The sequence below is a fragment of the Onychostoma macrolepis genome, chromosome 03 (genome assembly GCF_012432095.1).
Source record: "Onychostoma macrolepis isolate SWU-2019 chromosome 03, ASM1243209v1, whole genome shotgun sequence".
In the NCBI taxonomy this organism is placed as follows: Eukaryota; Metazoa; Chordata; class Actinopteri; order Cypriniformes; family Cyprinidae; genus Onychostoma; species Onychostoma macrolepis.
Window position 1 is genome coordinate 36,993,420 of NC_081157.1, and position 19,138 is coordinate 37,012,557.

At 39.4% G+C, this 19,138-nt stretch overlaps 1 protein-coding gene across 1 annotated transcript in view; it reads left to right on the top strand.

Annotated features, from left to right (window-relative positions):
• shank1 (SH3 and multiple ankyrin repeat domains 1) overlaps positions 1-19,138 on the top strand; it is a 79,435-nt gene that overhangs the window by 56,096 nt on the left and 4,201 nt on the right. The window contains exons 16-25 of the mRNA XM_058770453.1: positions 7,283-7,365; positions 8,391-8,515; positions 8,654-8,789; positions 8,901-8,981; positions 12,840-12,848; positions 13,097-13,123; positions 13,223-13,279; positions 13,906-14,018; positions 14,219-14,339; positions 15,314-18,905. Of these exons, the coding sequence (XP_058626436.1) occupies positions 7,283-7,365; positions 8,391-8,515; positions 8,654-8,789; positions 8,901-8,981; positions 12,840-12,848; positions 13,097-13,123; positions 13,223-13,279; positions 13,906-14,018; positions 14,219-14,339; positions 15,314-18,905 (4,344 nt within the window). The remainder of the gene's footprint in view (positions 1-7,282; positions 7,366-8,390; positions 8,516-8,653; positions 8,790-8,900; positions 8,982-12,839; positions 12,849-13,096; positions 13,124-13,222; positions 13,280-13,905; positions 14,019-14,218; positions 14,340-15,313; positions 18,906-19,138) is intronic.

The following is a 19,138-nucleotide window of genomic DNA, read 5'->3' on the forward strand; positions in this document are numbered from 1 at the left end:
TTAGCATAGCAGTCTTCATTTACTCCTGACATCTGAGCCGCTGAAGACGCAGAGGATTAATGTTACTTTCGTTTTGAAGGGAATGCGCTGATCGATCTGCCTAAATGCGTCTATGTTCGCGCAAATCATCCGTGATCCAGCTTCATCTATAGAAGAAGTATAAGGGTTTTTATGAATCTTTGCAAATCGCCTTTCCTAATATGTGCTAGTTAGCCAGTTTCACGGCTGAAGTTTACAGTCTGCTCGTCACTCCACAGAAGAGAGGGGCGGGACGAGCAGAGCTCATTAGCATTTAAAGCAACTTGGACTAAAAAAACAGCTTGCTGAAACCAGAGCTGATTTTGACAGGGTAAAAAGGATGTTTTTTTACACTACCATTGAGAAATCTTAACCAAAGTATGTTATAGACTTTTCATTAAAACCCTAAAGAATCAAATCAACTTGTGGAAAATGGGCCTCCGATGACCCCTTTAAAAAAAAAAAAAAAAAACTGGCCCCTTTTAGACTTGCACTCTATTCATTTACTAACTGATTGTTTTCTTAAAAGAAAAAAAAAAACTAACACTACCTTCTCTATTCTTTTTTCTGTTCTATCTGTTTTCTTTTTATTTATTATAGACCTTGCTACGTGTGCTGCGTTAAGCTAACTGAGACTTGTCATAGCACTTGCATATCATTGCTCTTTTGTTGATTTTGTTTGCTTCCATTGTCCTCATTTGTAAGTCACTTTGGATAAAAGCGTCTGCTAAATGTAATATATATATATATATATATATATATATATATATATATATATATATATATATCAGGGCTCTAGACTGCGACCATTTTTTGAGAATGTGCGAGTAAAAATTTGACTTGGTCGCACGTATGCGAGTGCATGGTCTGCGCAGCTCCAAAACGTCTGCTTTATACAGCGCGCGCTGCCGAGCCGCGCCGCGCCGCATTGTAGCAGGAGTCAGATTTCACTGATTACGTGAAGAGGAGGGGCTTTCAGCGCGAGCGCTTCAGGTGTAGAGCCTGGTTTGTGCGAAGGTGCGTGCCATGGATGGAGCGCAACGGAGGATTCGGTCTTCAAGCTAAAGTAAAAGGCTGCTTTTCTTGTAGAAAAAAGACATGCAAGTCCTGTCAGCGACAGACAGTTTAGTTTTACTTTTCTTTTTGTTTTCGTTTTGAAAAGCTTGTTATCTTTGCTGTTTACCTCAAGTTACGCTATGGAGGCTTTCCTTATTTTTTAAAATATTGTTATTTATTTGATTCCTCAGTGTTTGCTAAACTTTCTGTAATTTATTAGTCGGTATATAATACAGCATGTGATGTGTCCTATGCCATGCCTCGTCTTATTCATTTTTGTTAATAAATGTTTGTCATTGTAGCCTACTGTTTTATTGTTGTTGTGCTTTTTAATTAAGAATAACAATGAATCCATCTTTTGTTTTAGTCTTAAAAAGTAAAAGGTGTAGCAAATCAGACAATTATCTTTACTTGTAAAACGTGACACCAAGATCGTGAATTTGAAAATGAAAGTGAAAGCGCAAAAAAGGAATTCATGTTCACAAAACACTTTCGGGACCATATAACTATAAACTATGATAAAAGTTTATCAGCATGCACTGATTAATCAAATGTTGTAGCAAAAAAAACAAAAATTGCGACCAAATTATGTGCTCGTGCGATCAACTGAGAAAGTTAGTCGCAAAAGTGCGACCAGTGGGAAGAATGAGTCTAGAGCCCTGTATACACACACACACACACACACACACACACACACAATGTATCACATTCATAATTTGCAATATACCTGTATTTTACTTCCAATATACCTGTATATATGTATATATTACACACATAATTGCTAATGGTATTAACTTTTGCCCTGTTAGTCCTCCCTTTATACTAACTGTTTTGTGGCGAAGTTTGGCAGTGTACACGCTTGGTCTAGTTGTGTCTTTTTTTTTTTACAAAATATTTTACCTGCTATGTTGCAAACTGAACAGTTTTAACAGACGTTAACACAAAAAAGGCACTTCCTTTACTGTGTAAGTAATACCAACATTTGCAGGCTCACTAAACTCAAAATGATTTAACATAATTCATTTAATTAACATAATTCGTTTAGTTTTGTTCATTTCTGTGGACTAATTTGCTCTCTCCTGTAGCAAATTAATGTATGCAGGAATTGCTTGCATTGTGAGTGTAGAACTTGCAATATTAATATTTTAAAAGTGCCATACCTGAAATCCTATACCACTGTTCAGGCTTTTCATTTTCATGGTTTTCAACCCGGGGCAGCCAAGGGCATTCTTGGAGAGTGATATAGTTCAATACACTCACACGTTCAGTGCACTTATTAATATATGTCCCTGTGCGGACTCGGTTGTGAGTCTGTGTGTACTGGCTTGGTTGTTTCCCACTTGCACAACTGCAACTGAACAAGCCCACAAACTGTGGTAGTGCATTAACAACACAAGCGCAACCCTTGCCTGAATCTCTTTTACACTGACCTTATAGTCGAGCACTGCTTTAATGCCACTATCACATTAAGATTCCCCAAAACACTTCATCTTGGATAAAAGGAGACACATGGCTCTGGGCTGTACATACACACCTGCAACATTTGGGTTTGGAGCTGTATAGCATGAAGGCAGTGTTTCTGATGGCGTTTATCAGAGCTGCTGCACATGATTCATGAAATCACTGGCCATATGATTCATGGACTGGCAGAGACACTGTTGAACAAACAACCAGACTGACTCACTAACACAGTAACTGACTCATCTAACTCACTGAAACCTATACCATCTAAGTATCAGCATAACTGACTACTGACTTCACACATTCACAAATATATCAGAGCAGAGACTGAATGACAGTGAGTGATATAATGACTGAAGGAACTGTGAATCATTTCAACTGCTTGTGAATCATTCTGGAATCCCGTATACACTCATTAAGAAGCATAAACATTTGTGTCCCAAATGACATACTATACACAGTGCACTTATGCTATGTACTCAACTGTCTAGTCTAGTGTATGAATTTTATGTTTTTTCTTTTATCATCCAATTTTGAAATCTGATAAAGGACTCTATATAATGAAAACTGCAACAGTTGAGTGCATGAAGTGTCCAAAATTCCACACTTTGTTTTTTGAAGTTTTCAGTATGAAGACGCTATGGTTTTTATACTACAAAATAGCATAGAATAATGCATTAAGACAAATAGTTACACAACTAGGGTTTGTGAGAAAGTCACATGAGAGGAGGCAATGCCTCCATCGCAGTATGATTGGTTATGTTTGGCTGTGATTGGTTTATGCAATAAATCCCGCCTCCCATGTTCGCAAATCAGTCTGAAAGAACAATATAATGGCATTAATGGGAAGACTAATAAAGTAATAACGTAAGTAATACAGTAAGTAAACAACTCACACGCTTAGATATAACCACTTTGTTACATCAAATGTTCCTTTGCTTTAAAGAAAGCCTTTGACACCGTTAATCATAGAATCCTTATGTCTAAGTTATCTTGTTTTAATTTGTCATTACATACACTTGATAGAGTCATATCTATCAGATAGATTTCAGTGTGTTAGAGTACAAAATGACCTATCCAATGATTTAGGTACATCAACTGGTGTTCCGCAAGGATCTATCTTGGGTCCAATGCTTTTTGCTATGTATATAAATGATTTTCATCTTGTATGTCCTGGCATTAATATACAAATGTATGCGGACGATACAGTAATTTATATACATGGTAATGGTCTGACACAAGTTGCAAATGAACTTACGAATTTTATGGTTAATGTGTCGGCATGGCTAAAAGAGAATTGCTTGCAACTAAATGTGTCCAAAACAGTATGTATGTTTTTCTCTAAGTCTAACAGTATTATTAAAGAGCCGGATGTTTACGTGTCAGGGGTGAGGCTGCAGGTAGTGCCTCAATATAAATATCTGGGAATACTGATTGATTCTAAACTTACATTTAAAGCTCAAATTAAAAAGGTTTGTAAGCAGGTTAAGTTTAATCTCTACAATTTTAAGTTTATTAGAGATTACATGTCATTAGAGGCAGCTAAGATGTATATCTTTTGAGTCCTTTTACAAATGTACACTTAAAGTATTTGATAAGAAATTGGTACATGGAATAATATTCCTACAAATCTAGACACATATGCTTTATTTAGGGTTCAACTGAAGAATTGGTTAATTGGTACTCAGATTTGTCAACACTAGAATCTTATATCTGCTAGCTATCCTATTTTTGTTTGTATTTGTTTGCATTATTTTTAATTGATCCTATTATTTTCAATAGACTACTGTATGATTTGTTTTAAATTACATTTTCTAGTATGTATTTTTAATTACATTTTCTTTTGACTTGTAACGTCTTGTCCAGGGACTACGGATGAAAAATAGCATTTTTCAGGAATGTTTTATTAATGTACAATGTCCCTGACTAAATAAATAAATAAATAAAAAATCAAATAAGACTTGAAATGACTTGAAAAAAATGATCTGTGAGAGTTTTTTTAGCGAGTAACTGACTTGGTGTAATTTAAAGTAAATCTCTGTCTGTGACCAATGTTTATCGAGTTTTGATGACTGATGATCTGAAAAATTAAAAATAGTTAAAAGTTATCTATTAAAAAGAATAAAAAAAGAATTAAATTGTTACTGCCTTGAGTTATTATTTTGGAATATATATAAAATGCTTAAAAACGGTTACTCGATGAGCTTCATACCTGGCTTTAATAAAATAGAATATTGATTACATTGTTAATTTAAAAATGTAAAATAGAATTGTGTTTTTATTCTGATATGTTTAAGTAACATATGAAGAGTTCAGATGCAAAAGCCTCTAAGTGCCGTCTGAAATTTTCATCTAAAATGAGCATTTTTATCAGGCTCCTATATTTATGTTCAGTTATTTCACTTTAATTGCATAGAAAATGACCTATATATTGCCGTTAGAGTAAAAATGACTGAATCCAAACATAGGAGCTTGATAAAAATGCTCATTTTAGATGAAAATTTCAGATGGCACTTGGAGGCTTTTGCATCTGAACTCTTCATATATATATGCAATCAAAAATTTATAAAATATAGATCTCACAATTCTGTGGATTCTGTGTCAAATGTTCACTACCTCTGCAAACCCTTGAAAGATGCATTGAGATTGCATTGCTTCACCTTTTACTATTCCGAGCAAACAGTCCTTTGCCTAAATATAGACGTGATCTCAGACATAACAACCAGGCTTTTGCCATTTTTTTTATATTCTTGCTGTGGCCAGTTATGTACTTGGCCCAGCTTACACTGGTTTGATTTGGAAAACATTATGCTTGGGTGTTTTGTTGAGATCCCTTCGAGGTGAACATTGGAATGCTGAATGACTAACTGTTCAATATGGCTGCCAAGTGTGTGTACTGTATCACTCACTGTGCATGTCTACATATTAGTCTGGCTAGTTCCTATATCCAGTTCTGGCCGTTGCTCAGGCAACCGCCAACATCTCACTTACAGTGCTCATTGCACATACAAACATCACATAGAAGATCTGCAGTCTCTTTCCTATAGGACAACATGATTATGTTATTGCAGTGGATGAACTTGTCCTGCCCCATCTTCTGTTGTGTGACATTTGAGCTACATTCAAGATTGGCACAATGTTGTGAAGGTTTGTTCGATGGATGAACTTCAGACAGCCTTCAAATCAAGCCTCTGTAACTGATTTCCCGCCAAATTGTTCTTGTAACACTGTTAACAGCAGGAGAATGGCCGTGTGTGGTCTGACCTGCCATTGTGTTTTGCATCGACTCAGTCCATCCCCCTAGTCCCTCTTCTCTGGTCCTCGGGCAGTGAAAGGATACAGTTGGTTAAGTCTCCTGAACACAGAGCTGAAGGATGGGGATATTGTGTTCTGAACTGTAGTGCACTTGTTGACGCAAGAGCATGGATGCCAGAGTATTGTAAACAAAGCTGTGGTGTCAGTCAGATGGGCTCTGCTGTGAATGGAAACCACTAGTGGGACAGCTTTCAATTTTCAGCAGAAAGTATACTACAACCAATGGCTTACTTGTATGATATACTGTATGTATTAAACTTAACTTACCATTCAATTTGGGTCAGTTAGATATAATAAAATTTTTTGGAAAGAAGTCTCTTTTGCTCACCATGGCTGTATTAATTGGATGAAAAATACAGTAAAAACTGTAATATTGTGAAATATGATTGTAATTTTATAATTTAATATTTAATATTAAATTTAAATAGTGTTATCTATTTTAATAGATTTTAAAATATAATTTGATAGAATTATGATAGTAAAGCTGAATTAGAAGTCGTTACTTCAGTCTTCAGAAATAATTCTAATATGCTGATTTGGTGCTCAAACATTTATGTTTATCAATGTTGAAAACAGTTGTGCCATGTTATAAACAGTTATGTTAATATTTTTTTGTGGAAACAGTGATACATTATTGTTAAACAGAAAATTCAAAAGAACAGCATTTATTTGAAATGGAAACCTTTTGTAAAACACTCTTAAAAAATCTTAAGGAGAGGACATATATTTAAATGTTCATTTATATTTATAACACATCTCTACATTTGAATATTTTAGAAAATTAAAGCAAAAGTTATGTGGCACTGTTTTAATTTTAAAACAAAGCTGTATGTTTTCATCTTGCATATTGCTATTTGGAAATATTGTAAAAATTTAGTGCTGAGCTTGGCTTTTAGGTATTTTTTTAGGTAGGTCATTTCAGCATGTAGTTGAAATAACCATGAAAAACAGCTTTTAGAAGCAAAATTGCAGACAAAAATATATATATATATATATATATATATATATATATATATATATATATATATATATATATATATATATATATATATATATATATATATATATATATATATATATATATATATATATATATATATTTTTTTTTTTTTTTTTCATTCATATGTGACATCTGTGCCTCCCCAATGTCAAAAAGCACATTAAACTGGCATAGAAGAATTTTAGCAATGAAAAATGGCACACTTCACCTTTAAAGATTCAGTACAGGCTGTCTGTAATGTATGCGTTCATACACTGAACTCCGCTTTTCTCTGGCCTCTGACCCTCCCCCCGCCACCTCCTTCACTCAATAGCTTGTTCAGGATTTAAGTGTTTTCCTGACGCAGTGGAGATATTTACCATGTCTTCTCTCCTCTTTTATCCGCCTCTTCTACCTCAAAATCTCTCTATTCTCTACCTTTCTTTCATTCAGTGACTACATAATCAAGGAGAAGACAGTCCTCCTGCAGAAAAAAGACAATGAAGGTTTTGGCTTTGTGCTGAGAGGAGCCAAGGGTAAGTGCAGGGTGCATAATATTTTTTATATATTAATTTATGTTTCAGCATTTCATTAGCCACAAAGTTAGATCACAGATTTGTCTTTATGCGGTAACTAGACACTCATTAACAGGATCATATATGACATCAAATTTTGTCATCTTTTTTTTTTTTATTGTTTTATTGAAAGACAAATCAAAAAGATTTTGAAGATGGACTTGCAATCTTACATATTTCATCACAATCAAAATTAGAAAAGAGAGGGAGGAAAAAAAAAAAAAGATCACAAACCATCCCTTACCATACCTGTTTGCATTAAATTGTAAAGTATGATGAAAAAATATTTTTCAAAAAAATATTTTATTAATATTAACAAATGATGCATTAGTCCATAGAGTTTCCTTCAAGATAACAGAGAAACGGGTGCTAGGTTTTGTCAAACTGCTCAGATTTGCCCTTCAGACAGTACCTAATTTGTTCCAAATGTAAAGTAGAAATCATCTCTCCAAGCCATAGCTTACTTGAAAGACACACCTTTTTCTTCCAGAACAACAGTAGTAAATTCTTGGCTGTAATTAAACTGTATGCAAGCAGTTTGTGTTGTGCTCCTGATAATGAATGCATATGTTCAGAAAGTCCCAGAATTAAAAGCACCCTAAAAATATCTGTTTTTGTTTAAAACCTATCTAATGTTATTAAAGTCGATGGCTTGAGGTGACAAAAACAGTTGTGTGACATTACCCGAAAAAGACTGTGCCCCAAAAACTACTAGCAAAAAATCTTTTAATAAATCGACCCCCCTGAAAGTCATTGAATAATTCACACACTGCACATTCACTCTTGCTCTTTATCTCTTACGCACACATTTATACTGATGCGTTCCAGAACTGGAATGAGAACATTTGACACAATCTTTTATCACTGTTCATCTTTTCTTTTTCATTTTCTCGTGTTTTCTCATAATTGTCCATGTATTGTCAACCTCAATAGAACATTCTGGACAGGCACGCTACACTGATTATATAAATGTCCTCTCTTTGTAGCTCAGACCCCTATAGAAGAGTTCACTCCCACCCCAGCCTTTCCAGCACTGCAGTACCTTGAGTCTGTCGACGAGGGAGGCGTGGCTTGGAGAGCTGGTCTGCGAATGGGAGACTTCCTTATCGAGGTGTCTACTGAACTGCATCATGGAACTTATGTTCTGTTCTTCCCTCTTTATCATTACTTCAAGTCTCTCTAGAAGTGTCCTCATTACTCAAGGTCTCTCTGTATCTTTCTGTGTGTATTGTTTCTTTCTCGTTTCCAGGTGAATGGTCAGAATGTGGTTAAGGTGGGACACAGGCAGGTGGTCAATATGATCAGGCAAGGCGGCAACAGCCTCATGGTCAAGGTTGTCATGGTTACCCGGAACCCTGATATGGAGGAAGGGGTCCGAAAGAAAAGTAAGAGATACAAATTCACACAGCAGAGACAACAGTGAAGCGTTACATGATGATCATCATCGGACACCGGTGACACTCTCTCTCTCTCTCTCTCTCTCTCTCTCCATACAGTCCCACAGCAGAGTAAAAGGCTGAGCACACCGGCTATCGCTCTGCGCTCCAAATCCATGACATCAGAACTGGAAGAGATGGGTAAGATGTGGGAAATGAGAGGACAGAAGAATGGGGGGAAAACTAGTGCAGTGTTTCCCAACCTTTTTTGACCCCTACAGCCCCCTCACTACGGCTCAATTACCCCTCAATCAACACAAACCAGAAATGTTTCATTTGAATTCATATTACATATGAATATCTTTTAAAGAAGTGTCATATGCTTATCAAGGCTGCATTTATTTGATCAAAATACAGTAAAAACATGAATATTGTAAAGCATTATAACATTTTAATATAGCTGTAAGCAATATATCAATATATTTAAAAAACGAATTAAGCGAAGGTGAATTTCAGCATCATTACTCCAGTCTTCAGTGTCACATGATCCTTCAGAAATCATTCTAATATACTGATTTTCTGCTCAAGAAACATTTCTTATTATTATCAGCGTTGAAAACATTTTGCTGTCATACATCCCTGTCATACATCTAGTCATACATAAGGTTAAGAAATCAAGCATAGTGTTGTGCTGCTTAATATTTCTTTGAGGAAAAAAATGTGACATTTTTTCAGGGCTCTTTAAGGAATAGAAAGTACAAAAGAACAGCATTTATTTGAAATAGAAATCTTTTGTAAAAGTATTTGTCTTACTGACATTTTTGATCAATGTAATGCATCCTTTCTGAATGAAAATATAAAACAAAAAAGACAAATTTCGAACAGTAGTGTATTTAGCATTATAACATTCAAAAAGTACAAACCAAATCATGATGAATATTTGTAAACAATTATTTTAATCTATTAGCAGCCCTAATATTCTAAGGAGTAATTTCTATCATATGGGTTTAGCAAAAAGCAAAATCTTTAAAGTACTTCCTGCTTATGTAACCCCTGGGGTTTGTATACCCTCGGCTGGGAATCACTGCACTAGAGGACAGAACCAGAAGGTTTAGAGAGAGAGAGGACAGTGAGGAGAGAAATTCAAGAGAGGATGAAAGAGCCAAATAGAATAGTTTGAACGGTCAGAAAGGGGAGGAATGGAAGAAGAGAGAGTGAATGGGAGAACAAACTATCACAGTCATACACTGAAAGAAGTAGAAAGGATGGAGGGAAGTGGTTGAACTGGATGGCATAGAGATAGAGAGGAAGAGAAAGAGAAAGAGAGAGAGACAGCATTAAGAATGTTCTTTCACTGTTCTTTCAGAAGTTCCACACTGTCACTACCAGCACCCCCACTACAGGTAACCCCCCAAAAACTGTCCCCTCCCAACCCTTATATCCCCCGCCTTCCACCTTACCCCTCAATCCTACACCTGCAACCCCTGTTAGCTTTAACCCTAAACCTCAATCTAATCCACCTCCCTTGTAGTCACACACCTCTGGCTCTCAGAGAAACAGGTTTCTGAGCGCTGCGTGTGTTGCTGTAGTATTGTAGCATTGCTAGAGTGGCACAATATGTGCTGGATCAATGTGTCACATCACTGACAATCATTTAGTTTACCGGTTAGGCTTATATCACATCAAGAGAATCAGACTAGATCATTTCAGCGGCCCACCACCAAGACAAACACTGCTTATTGTCATCTATATCCAAATCGATGTATACACCTTCCCCTATCCAAACTTTAAAACTAAAATCACCTCTGTAGTCCATTGAGGCATGTTTTCCCTTCTCCCTTCTCTTCAGCCCAAGCAATATTCTCTGAGCTCACAGTCCCTAGTGGCACTGTGTCTACTGTAAATGCTCAATGCTCTCCTCAGCCCAGTTCCCATAATTCAGTAGTCAGGGTTAGTGTGAGGGTAATGCAATTCAGTAATAGTCAGTACTGATTATAGCACTTAATCAGATTGGCTGGCTTCTACGCAGGTTCTGGAAATCGGGGTGAACAGATTTTAATCATAAACATAGTCATGTTTACAAAGAACACTTCTAAACAAGAGCTAGACGTAACATGTTTGCTAAGTTCTTGGTATTGAATTTTTAAAAGTTTATCCTATGCGCTTTAGTAGCATGTAAAAAGGACATCCCTGGGGGCACAACTGCATGTTCAGTACAGATGGACAATATAGAATAGAATAGCTTTTTATTGTCATTGTACAGTTGTACAACGAAACATTGAAAGCATACACATATATAGAAAAATGTACATTTAACAAAATGTAAACAATGATACAGAAAAGCATTGTACACTATACAAAGTAGTATAGTACACTACTGTTCAAAGGTTTGGGGTCAGTAATATCAAAGGGGTCAAAATGTGATCAAAATTCATCAAAAGGGATCATAATGGTCTTTACATTTTTACAAGACATTATATTTCAAATAAATGCTATTATTTTGACTTTATTAAAGAAAAAAAGTGTCCCACTTTCCACAAAAAAATATGAAGCAGCACCACTGTTTTCAGCATTGGTAATAATAAGAAATGTTTACTGAGCACCAAAACAGCTTATTAGAATGATTTACTGGAGTAATTGCTGCAAAAAATGCAGCATTGTTAAATTACATTTTATATATTAAAATATATTATAAATAGAAAACAGTTAAACTAAAAACATTTCACAATATTACTGTTTTTTACTGTATATCTGATCAAATATATGCTTCCTTGGTAAACATAAGAGACTTCTTTCAAAAACATTTAAAAAATCTTACTGACCCCAAATTTTTTGAAAGGTAATGTCATTTAATTAATAATGATCACAAACAGTCACATTATTACTTATTACCTATCTTTTTAATAGTGCTACAATTCTTAAATGGTTTTTCAATAAGAAAGTTGTAGGAAAGTTTCTGCAGCTGTGTAGATTCATGTTATATTGGGCAATTATATATATTCTAGATGTATTATTATAGATAATTAATTATTGGATTCTAGATATATATAATTATCAGTAATTGTCATCGACCAAAATTTCTTCATCTATGCATCACTAGTATTCAGCTTTTGTTTTCAGACAATATTTTCCACAGTTTCATTGTTGATGACTTTAGAACCATTTACAGGGATTGTTATGCAATTATTTGAATGAACTACCACTTTGGTTAATACCAGTTTATTATTGTTGTGTCAACGGATCATCAGATTTACCCATCCCTAAACATATAAACATATAAAAGGCAAAGTATGGCTATTTTTTTTCACATGTAGTAAAAAGTGGTCCCTTCCTATCTAAGTGGGGTGTTTTTTTTATCCAGAATAAGCTACTGTGTAGAACAGACGTAATGCCAAAAGTCTAGAGACTAATGTAAGGCACATGAGTAATGCATGTCTGCTGTTACATTTAATGTTGTTTAAGTTAATACTCCATTATGATAACTGGATCAGAGTACTTTTAATGTGTTACTGTTGTATCTTCTCAGTTTACTGAAGGTGTCTCAGGTGTTTAATGTGTGCAGGTATTATGTTATTTCATACCATATGTCTATTCAAATGCAGCTATTTATTGTGAGTGAAGAACTCTCACCTTTTCAGACGTATTCACCTCTCCACCTGGTGCAGTGTCCCACCTCACTGGCTGCCATGCTCTAAAGATAGCCGAGATTGCTCTAGCATGAATGTCTTGCTGCACTGGTACCTTAATACAGGCAGCAGCACCTAAATGTAAAAACAAAGACAGAAACAACTCTAGGAAAACAAAAGGGCAGATGATTAGTTTTAACAGGCAAGCAGATCAACCCCTTCTCTAATTCCCCTAGAATCCCTCAGCTTTATATGCATACAGATTTTACATGCATACATACACAAATCCCTACACACTCACTTGTGGCTTTTATGAACCTTTCCTGCACACTTTTGTCGCACGGGTTGTTTTTAAGTTGATTGATTGAAACCCTAACTAACCTGTCTTATAACCTTCCTAATCTTTCTGTCTGTCCTGGCATTCCATACACAGTGGACAGAGGTAAGAGACACTTCAGTTTCATTTGAAGTGTTTTGCTAAAGTTGCATGTGTTCATGCATTTTGTGTGCATCCTGGAAAAGAGTGCTTTTTCTATTTGTTTGTTTGTGCCTGACCTAAATAAAAAGTGTTTAACCTCTTGCTACTTGTTAGTTAATGGGAATGTGATTACAGCATTAACAGCTCATACAGTATTACTACAGGCTGATGGTGTTCCACCTTACATTGACTCTCTGTTTGCTTGATCACAGCCTCTGCCCCATGGAAAAAAAAATCAGGTAAAGCTCTTTGTCCGCTTTGTCTGTCTTGTATGAGACACTTGACCTAATGAGTCTGCAAATATTTCTTATGGGATGAAACCTGTCTATCTGTTACAGAGTTCGAGTCTTCACAAGCTACAGAGAAGAAGAGGACAGTTTATCAGATGGCTTTGAGTAAGAGAGTCATTGGTTTTATACAGAGGGACTGTCATGTATCTAATCATACTTAAAGTTAAAAAATCAAGGGATAGTTCACCCAAAAATGTATATTCTGTCATCAATTATTTAGTTATGCAGTTAAAAATTGTATGACTGAGCACCAAAGAGATATTTAGCAGAATGCAAAATAGATGGAGACAAAAAAATGAAACATCATAAAAATAGTCCTAGTCCAAATCTTTTCAACCATTTTCCAAGTAATTTAAAGCCATATGATAGTTTTGTGTGAGGTGTAGTATAGGCTGAAATCTTATTTTATTATTCATTGAAAATCTTGCTTGACAGGCATGACCACAGTTTACTTTAACTGTATGGAAAAAGAACAGCTTTGCTATTCTGCTATAAATAAATTCCTTTGTGTTTCATGGAATAAAAAAAGGTTTAAAAAAAAAAAAAAAAAAATATATATATATATATATATATATATATATATATATATATATATATATGGGTGAGACTGATGATGGAATTATCATTTGTTGGGTAAACATCTTTAAATCAATTCCAGCTAAAAATAGAAATAGTTTGTAAATTAATTAATTATTGAATTAATTAATTCTCTCTCTTTTATTCTGTGGCAGATAAACTGGATGAAATTTTAGCAGCAGCACAGCAGACCATCAATACCAATGAGGCCCCAGGGCCCCGGGTTCAGGGGGTAAAAAGAGAACGGGGCAGAGGCTTTTATAATGAGGTGTGTTTATGTGTGAGACGACTGAAGCAGTTATTAAATGGCTAAGTTATTAATGGCTGAGATCATAATGATTATGAGATGAAATTTATTAGATGATACTCAAGATTTTCTGAGCTATATTTTTTTGGAAAATGTTTAGCAAAATTGCATTCTTTTAAAAATTGGTTCATAATGTTATTTCTCTCCATGTATTTTGGCAGCCAAGTTTTGACCAATCGGGAATGGGGATGACATCATCTGGGGCAGGGCTAGGCTATGACCGTGGTCAATTTGTGTCTGGCCACGGCCCCCCGCACGGTATGCTGCGACAGAAGTCCATCGGTGAGGCTGTCTGTTAGTCCATCTGTCTGTCTGCCCACCTGTCTGTCTAACCATACTGCTGTACGTCTATGGTACGTGCGTTTAGACCACTCAAAAGAGTGCAGCTGTGGGTTTGCTTTAATGCTTATCGTCTGTAATGCTTTATTGCTCTAGAATAGTGACCATACATGTCAGTTTTTTAAAACAGTCCATAAGAATCTTGTCAGGGGTTTGACTGGGTTACTGGAGAAGCCAGTTGCCATAACAAAGGTGAATGAGATTTATTTCATCTGCTCAGCATCAGTGTTCATTCTTGGTTGAACTATAAAATTCACAGCCCATTTATAGCCCCCAAGATTATTAGCACACTATCTGTATGATAAGAAATGCTTTCTGTCCCATGCCTTAAATATGTAATGCTGTCATGTCAATATGTGATTATATTTTCAATATGAACATGTTCACTTTCTTGGGTTGAACAGTTGCTAACTTTATTTATATTAAAAAACAAACAAGAGCATTTGTTTATTTTGCATGCTATTAGATAAAGCTATTGTGTATGTGTCACTTCTTGTGTCCTCAGGTAGACTTTATTTGTGTATTGCATTTGTCCTTGTATAACACTCTGTAACTAAAACTGGTCTGCACTGACACAAAAGAGCATTACAGAAGTAGAGAGGTGAATGGCTTGTACATGTTACTGCTGGGAGATTACCCAGTTATGGTAATAACAGACAAGCTGACAGACAGACAGACATACTACAAGATGGTCTCATTTCTGTATCCCATTTTATTGCCCTCTGCTCATTTTTAGGAAATAAAGATGTCTTTGCCTTTCTTACTCTTTTCTCACTTCCAGCTGTTGTATATTCTCTTTCTCTCTGAAACATATTTTTCTTTGTTGTTTTGTAACACTCCTTTCTATTCATTCTCCCTTTATTCATTTCCTTGAAAATGTATTTCATCTTTCTCTTTTTGGTTTTCTTTTTCTGCAGGGGTTCCAGAGGAGGAGAAGCAGTTCCTTCATCCTCCAGCCATGAAGTTTGCCCGCAGTCTTTCAGTACCTGGCCCAGATGACATCCCTCCTCCCCCTACTACAGCTCCCCCTGAGCCCCCTTTCTCCTCAGCTCCCCCTCTTGGCTTTAGGGGCAAGACATCCCAGCAGCCGTCTGTTTCTCTGTCCCAATCCACTTCCTCTTCTGCACATTATCAGCTCTACTCACAGTCAGTACATGTCACACATGGACCCAGAGACAGGTCCCCTGGACCACCTGCTGGGTCCGGAACCGGGGACCTCTCTTACTCCCATGCTCAAGCCCACCCCTCTGTGCCAAGCAGGACTGCCTCCAGAAAGGTGATTGGGTACACAGGGGACCTTGCAGGGGCTGGAGGAGCACCAGGAGCCAAGGCAGCAGCACTGAGAAGGGGCTACAGCAATGCAGTCCCACCCACTAGTGTCGCTACTGTAATTCCACAACAGCAGCAGACTACTCAGAGCCAACCTTCCAGGATGGAACGCAGTGCGATAGGGGCAGGAGCAGGTGGCGTACCGAAAGGTGGTGCACGGAGAGGGAAGGGGCCCTTGGTGAAGCAGTCAAAGGTGGAGGATCTGCGTCAGGGACAGGGCACACTGGAAGGGAAGGGGTCAGTGGAGAAGAGCTCTATTCCTATCCCAACCATCATCGTTAAAGCTCCTTCCACCAGCAGCAGTGGTCGCAGTAGCCAAGGCAGCAGCATGGAGGCTGAACCGCCTCCTCCAGGAGAGAGTGACAGTTCTAAACCCCAACCTATTGTGCCCCCACCTGCACCCACCGTACCACCGCCAGCCCCTCCATCTATACCTGCTCCCCCACCCCCATCACTGCCATCACTTCATACTCAAGAGAGTTTGGACTTCACCAGCCAGTTTGGTGCTGCCATAGTAGGGGCAGCTCGCAGGGATCGAGAACGATTCCATGAAGCACGACGGAAGAGTGCCTCCTTTTTTCTTTCTGCCGAGGAAGAGTTGGGTGGAGCAGGAGAAGCGGGAGGACGGACCCAGACTTCCCAACAGTTGCTGAGTTCCCAGCCTTCACCACGCCTGCGACCGTCCAAATCTATAGATGAAGGCATGTTCTCAGGTGATACTTTTATCCACCACACACGCAGTATGCCTCCTGCCTTCGGCCTGCCTGAGTACTCCTCACCTGCTCCTCCTGGGGATTACCAGCCTAAGTCTGTACCTGCTGACTTCTATGGGGCGGGAGGCCGACAACAGCAGCAGCAGCAGCAGCAGCAGCAGCAAGCCTCCACCACAACTTTCATTCACCCATTAACGGGGAAAGTTCTGGACCCTTCATCCCCACTAGGCTTGGCGCTGGCTGCAAGGGAACGTGCCTTGAAAGATGATGGTCGCATACGCAGGGAGAGGACCACTGAACATCATTTTACCCGTCAGTTGTCCAGTATTGGGGCCTTTCCCTCGTCCACTGCACAACCAACGTCACACATCTCCTACTCAATGGCCTCGTCTTCCTCTGCAACCTCCTCTGCTGCTCAGTCCTCAAGCTCCTCCTCGTACCTTGTTACCTCCTCATCACTCGCTGCCACCACTACATCCACTCGGCCTCCATCTCCCAGGATCCTGCGTGGAGCAGGAAGCAGCTGGGGTGAGGAAGCAGGGGTAGGAGAGCGTGCAGATAGGGAGGCTGCTGGCACCTCTGCTCCCAGAGAAGGCCTAAGGGTTCGTTTCTCTGAGGATAAAACTGTCCACACGCACCACTATCAGTCTCAGCATTATCAGCCTACCTACAAGGAGCGCGAACGAGAGCGGCAGAGAGAGAGGTCACGAGAAAGAGAGAGAGAACGAGAGAGGGAAAGAGAGATAGAAAAAGCTCAGACCCAGTTACAGCAGCAGTCCACACAGTCAACGCCCCAGCAGCCTCGACGCCCCTCGTTCTTGAGGATGGAGAGTGAGGCTGGGGCATACATCCTTTCCTTGACACCACCTTCTCCACCTCCAACAACAGCCCCTACACGTCCTTCAGCAGGAGCTGCAGGTGAAGGTGCAAGTGGCACAGGTCTGATGGTTCTCCCTCCCCCAGCTCCCTCAGTAGATGCAGATGATGAGTTTGTGTTTGTTGATCCTCTCCCTCCACCTCTGGAGTTTGCCAATAGTTTTGATCGTGGTTTGAGTTACTCTGCGATGATGTCCCACAATGTGACAGCCCGCCAACAGCTTCATCATCCACCTCCACCACCACCTCCCCCGCCACCTCCTCCCCCTCCAAAAGACTCCTTTATGTCTGGGTTCCCACCTCACACACCTCTGCCCTCACCCCAGGCAGGAGATTCCACAACTTCCAGCCTTACTTCCTATGACAGTGAGGTCGCCAACCTCACCCAGTCAGCCCCGTCTCCCTCTCCATCTTCCCCCAACCCATTACCGCCTCCCTCCCCCTCCACCTTGCAGCCCTCTGGGCCACCTCCACCTCCTTCTGTATCACCTCCGCCACCACCCACCTCCTACCATAGACCGTTTGGCCTATCTCAGTCACAACACTTATACAACAGTACAAATTCAGCCGGACGCTCCTCTTCTCCCACACCACCTCCTCTCTCTATTCCAGCTCCACCTGCCTACCGGGGTCCTCCGACAGCAACATCCACCCCAGCAACTTCTGTATCTCTCAGAGGCGCCTCAACTGTGACCGCAAGCTGTTCCGCAACTGCTTCTACAACTGTCGTATCTTCTGCTACTACCGCTGCTGCCACTGTCACTCCACACACACGCATTGCAACTGTCTCCACAGTAGCTACAGGGGGTAGCAGACGGCCCAGTGCAGAGCATCATCCGCCACCCAGTGCAGCTGCAACTAAGAGTGGCGAGTCCCAGGAGACAGTGGTGGATTCTGGGATTGAGGAGCTGGACAGCCGAAGCAGCAGCGACCATCACTTAGACAACATCCTTGCACTCAGTGGTAGTGGGGTCAGAGAAAGGTTGGAGAGAGCAGGGATGGGTAGCTTAGGTGGAGTTGGAGAGAGAGGTGGGGCAACAGAGGCCGACAGAACAAGTGGGGCAGACTTTTTAGAGTCTTACATGAGCTATCTTGATGGACAGACTTTTGAAATGCACAATGCCAAAGCCGCATCCACCTACCCAAAAACACAGAGGTACAGAGAAGGGAGCCGGGCTGGAGATCTTCGACGCCAAACCAGCACGGCACCCCCTGCATACCACCGTCGTAGGGAGGAGGAAGAGGAGGAGGAGGAGGAGGAGGCAGAAGAGGGAGAGGAGGAGGACGTGAATGTCCGCGATGGCTATGGAATGAGGGAAGGGCCAGGGATTGCTCGCTCCTCTGTAATGTACTTTGACCGGCCCCGCACTCCAGAGATAAAACCTCTGTGGGGTGATGGGTCGGCCGGAGCAGCGCAGTCCATGGGGGAGGGAGGGGTCCAGACTGGTGGGACATATGTGGAGGCACGTAAACTGCATCCTCCCATGTCTGGTATGAAGGCAAGCATCATCAATGAACTCAGCACCAAATTACAGCAGAGGAGCAAAGGAACGGAGAACTGGGGAGCTCAGAGATCACTGAGCAGACATAGGTATTTGTGTGTTATCAGTATAGGTATATGTGCATGACTGTGTGTTAATGTCTGCATGGTGGCCTTGAAAGGAGGCATTTGGCATGGGAAATCTCTAAGCGGCACGAGCATTGTGTGATTTGGTATGCCATGAGTCATAATCAAAATACGAGCCATTCAGTTTAAAAACTCCTGGGATAATCAGAGTAACATGAATGTGTAAAAATAGTTTTGGAACTCCCGTTTTCATCAGT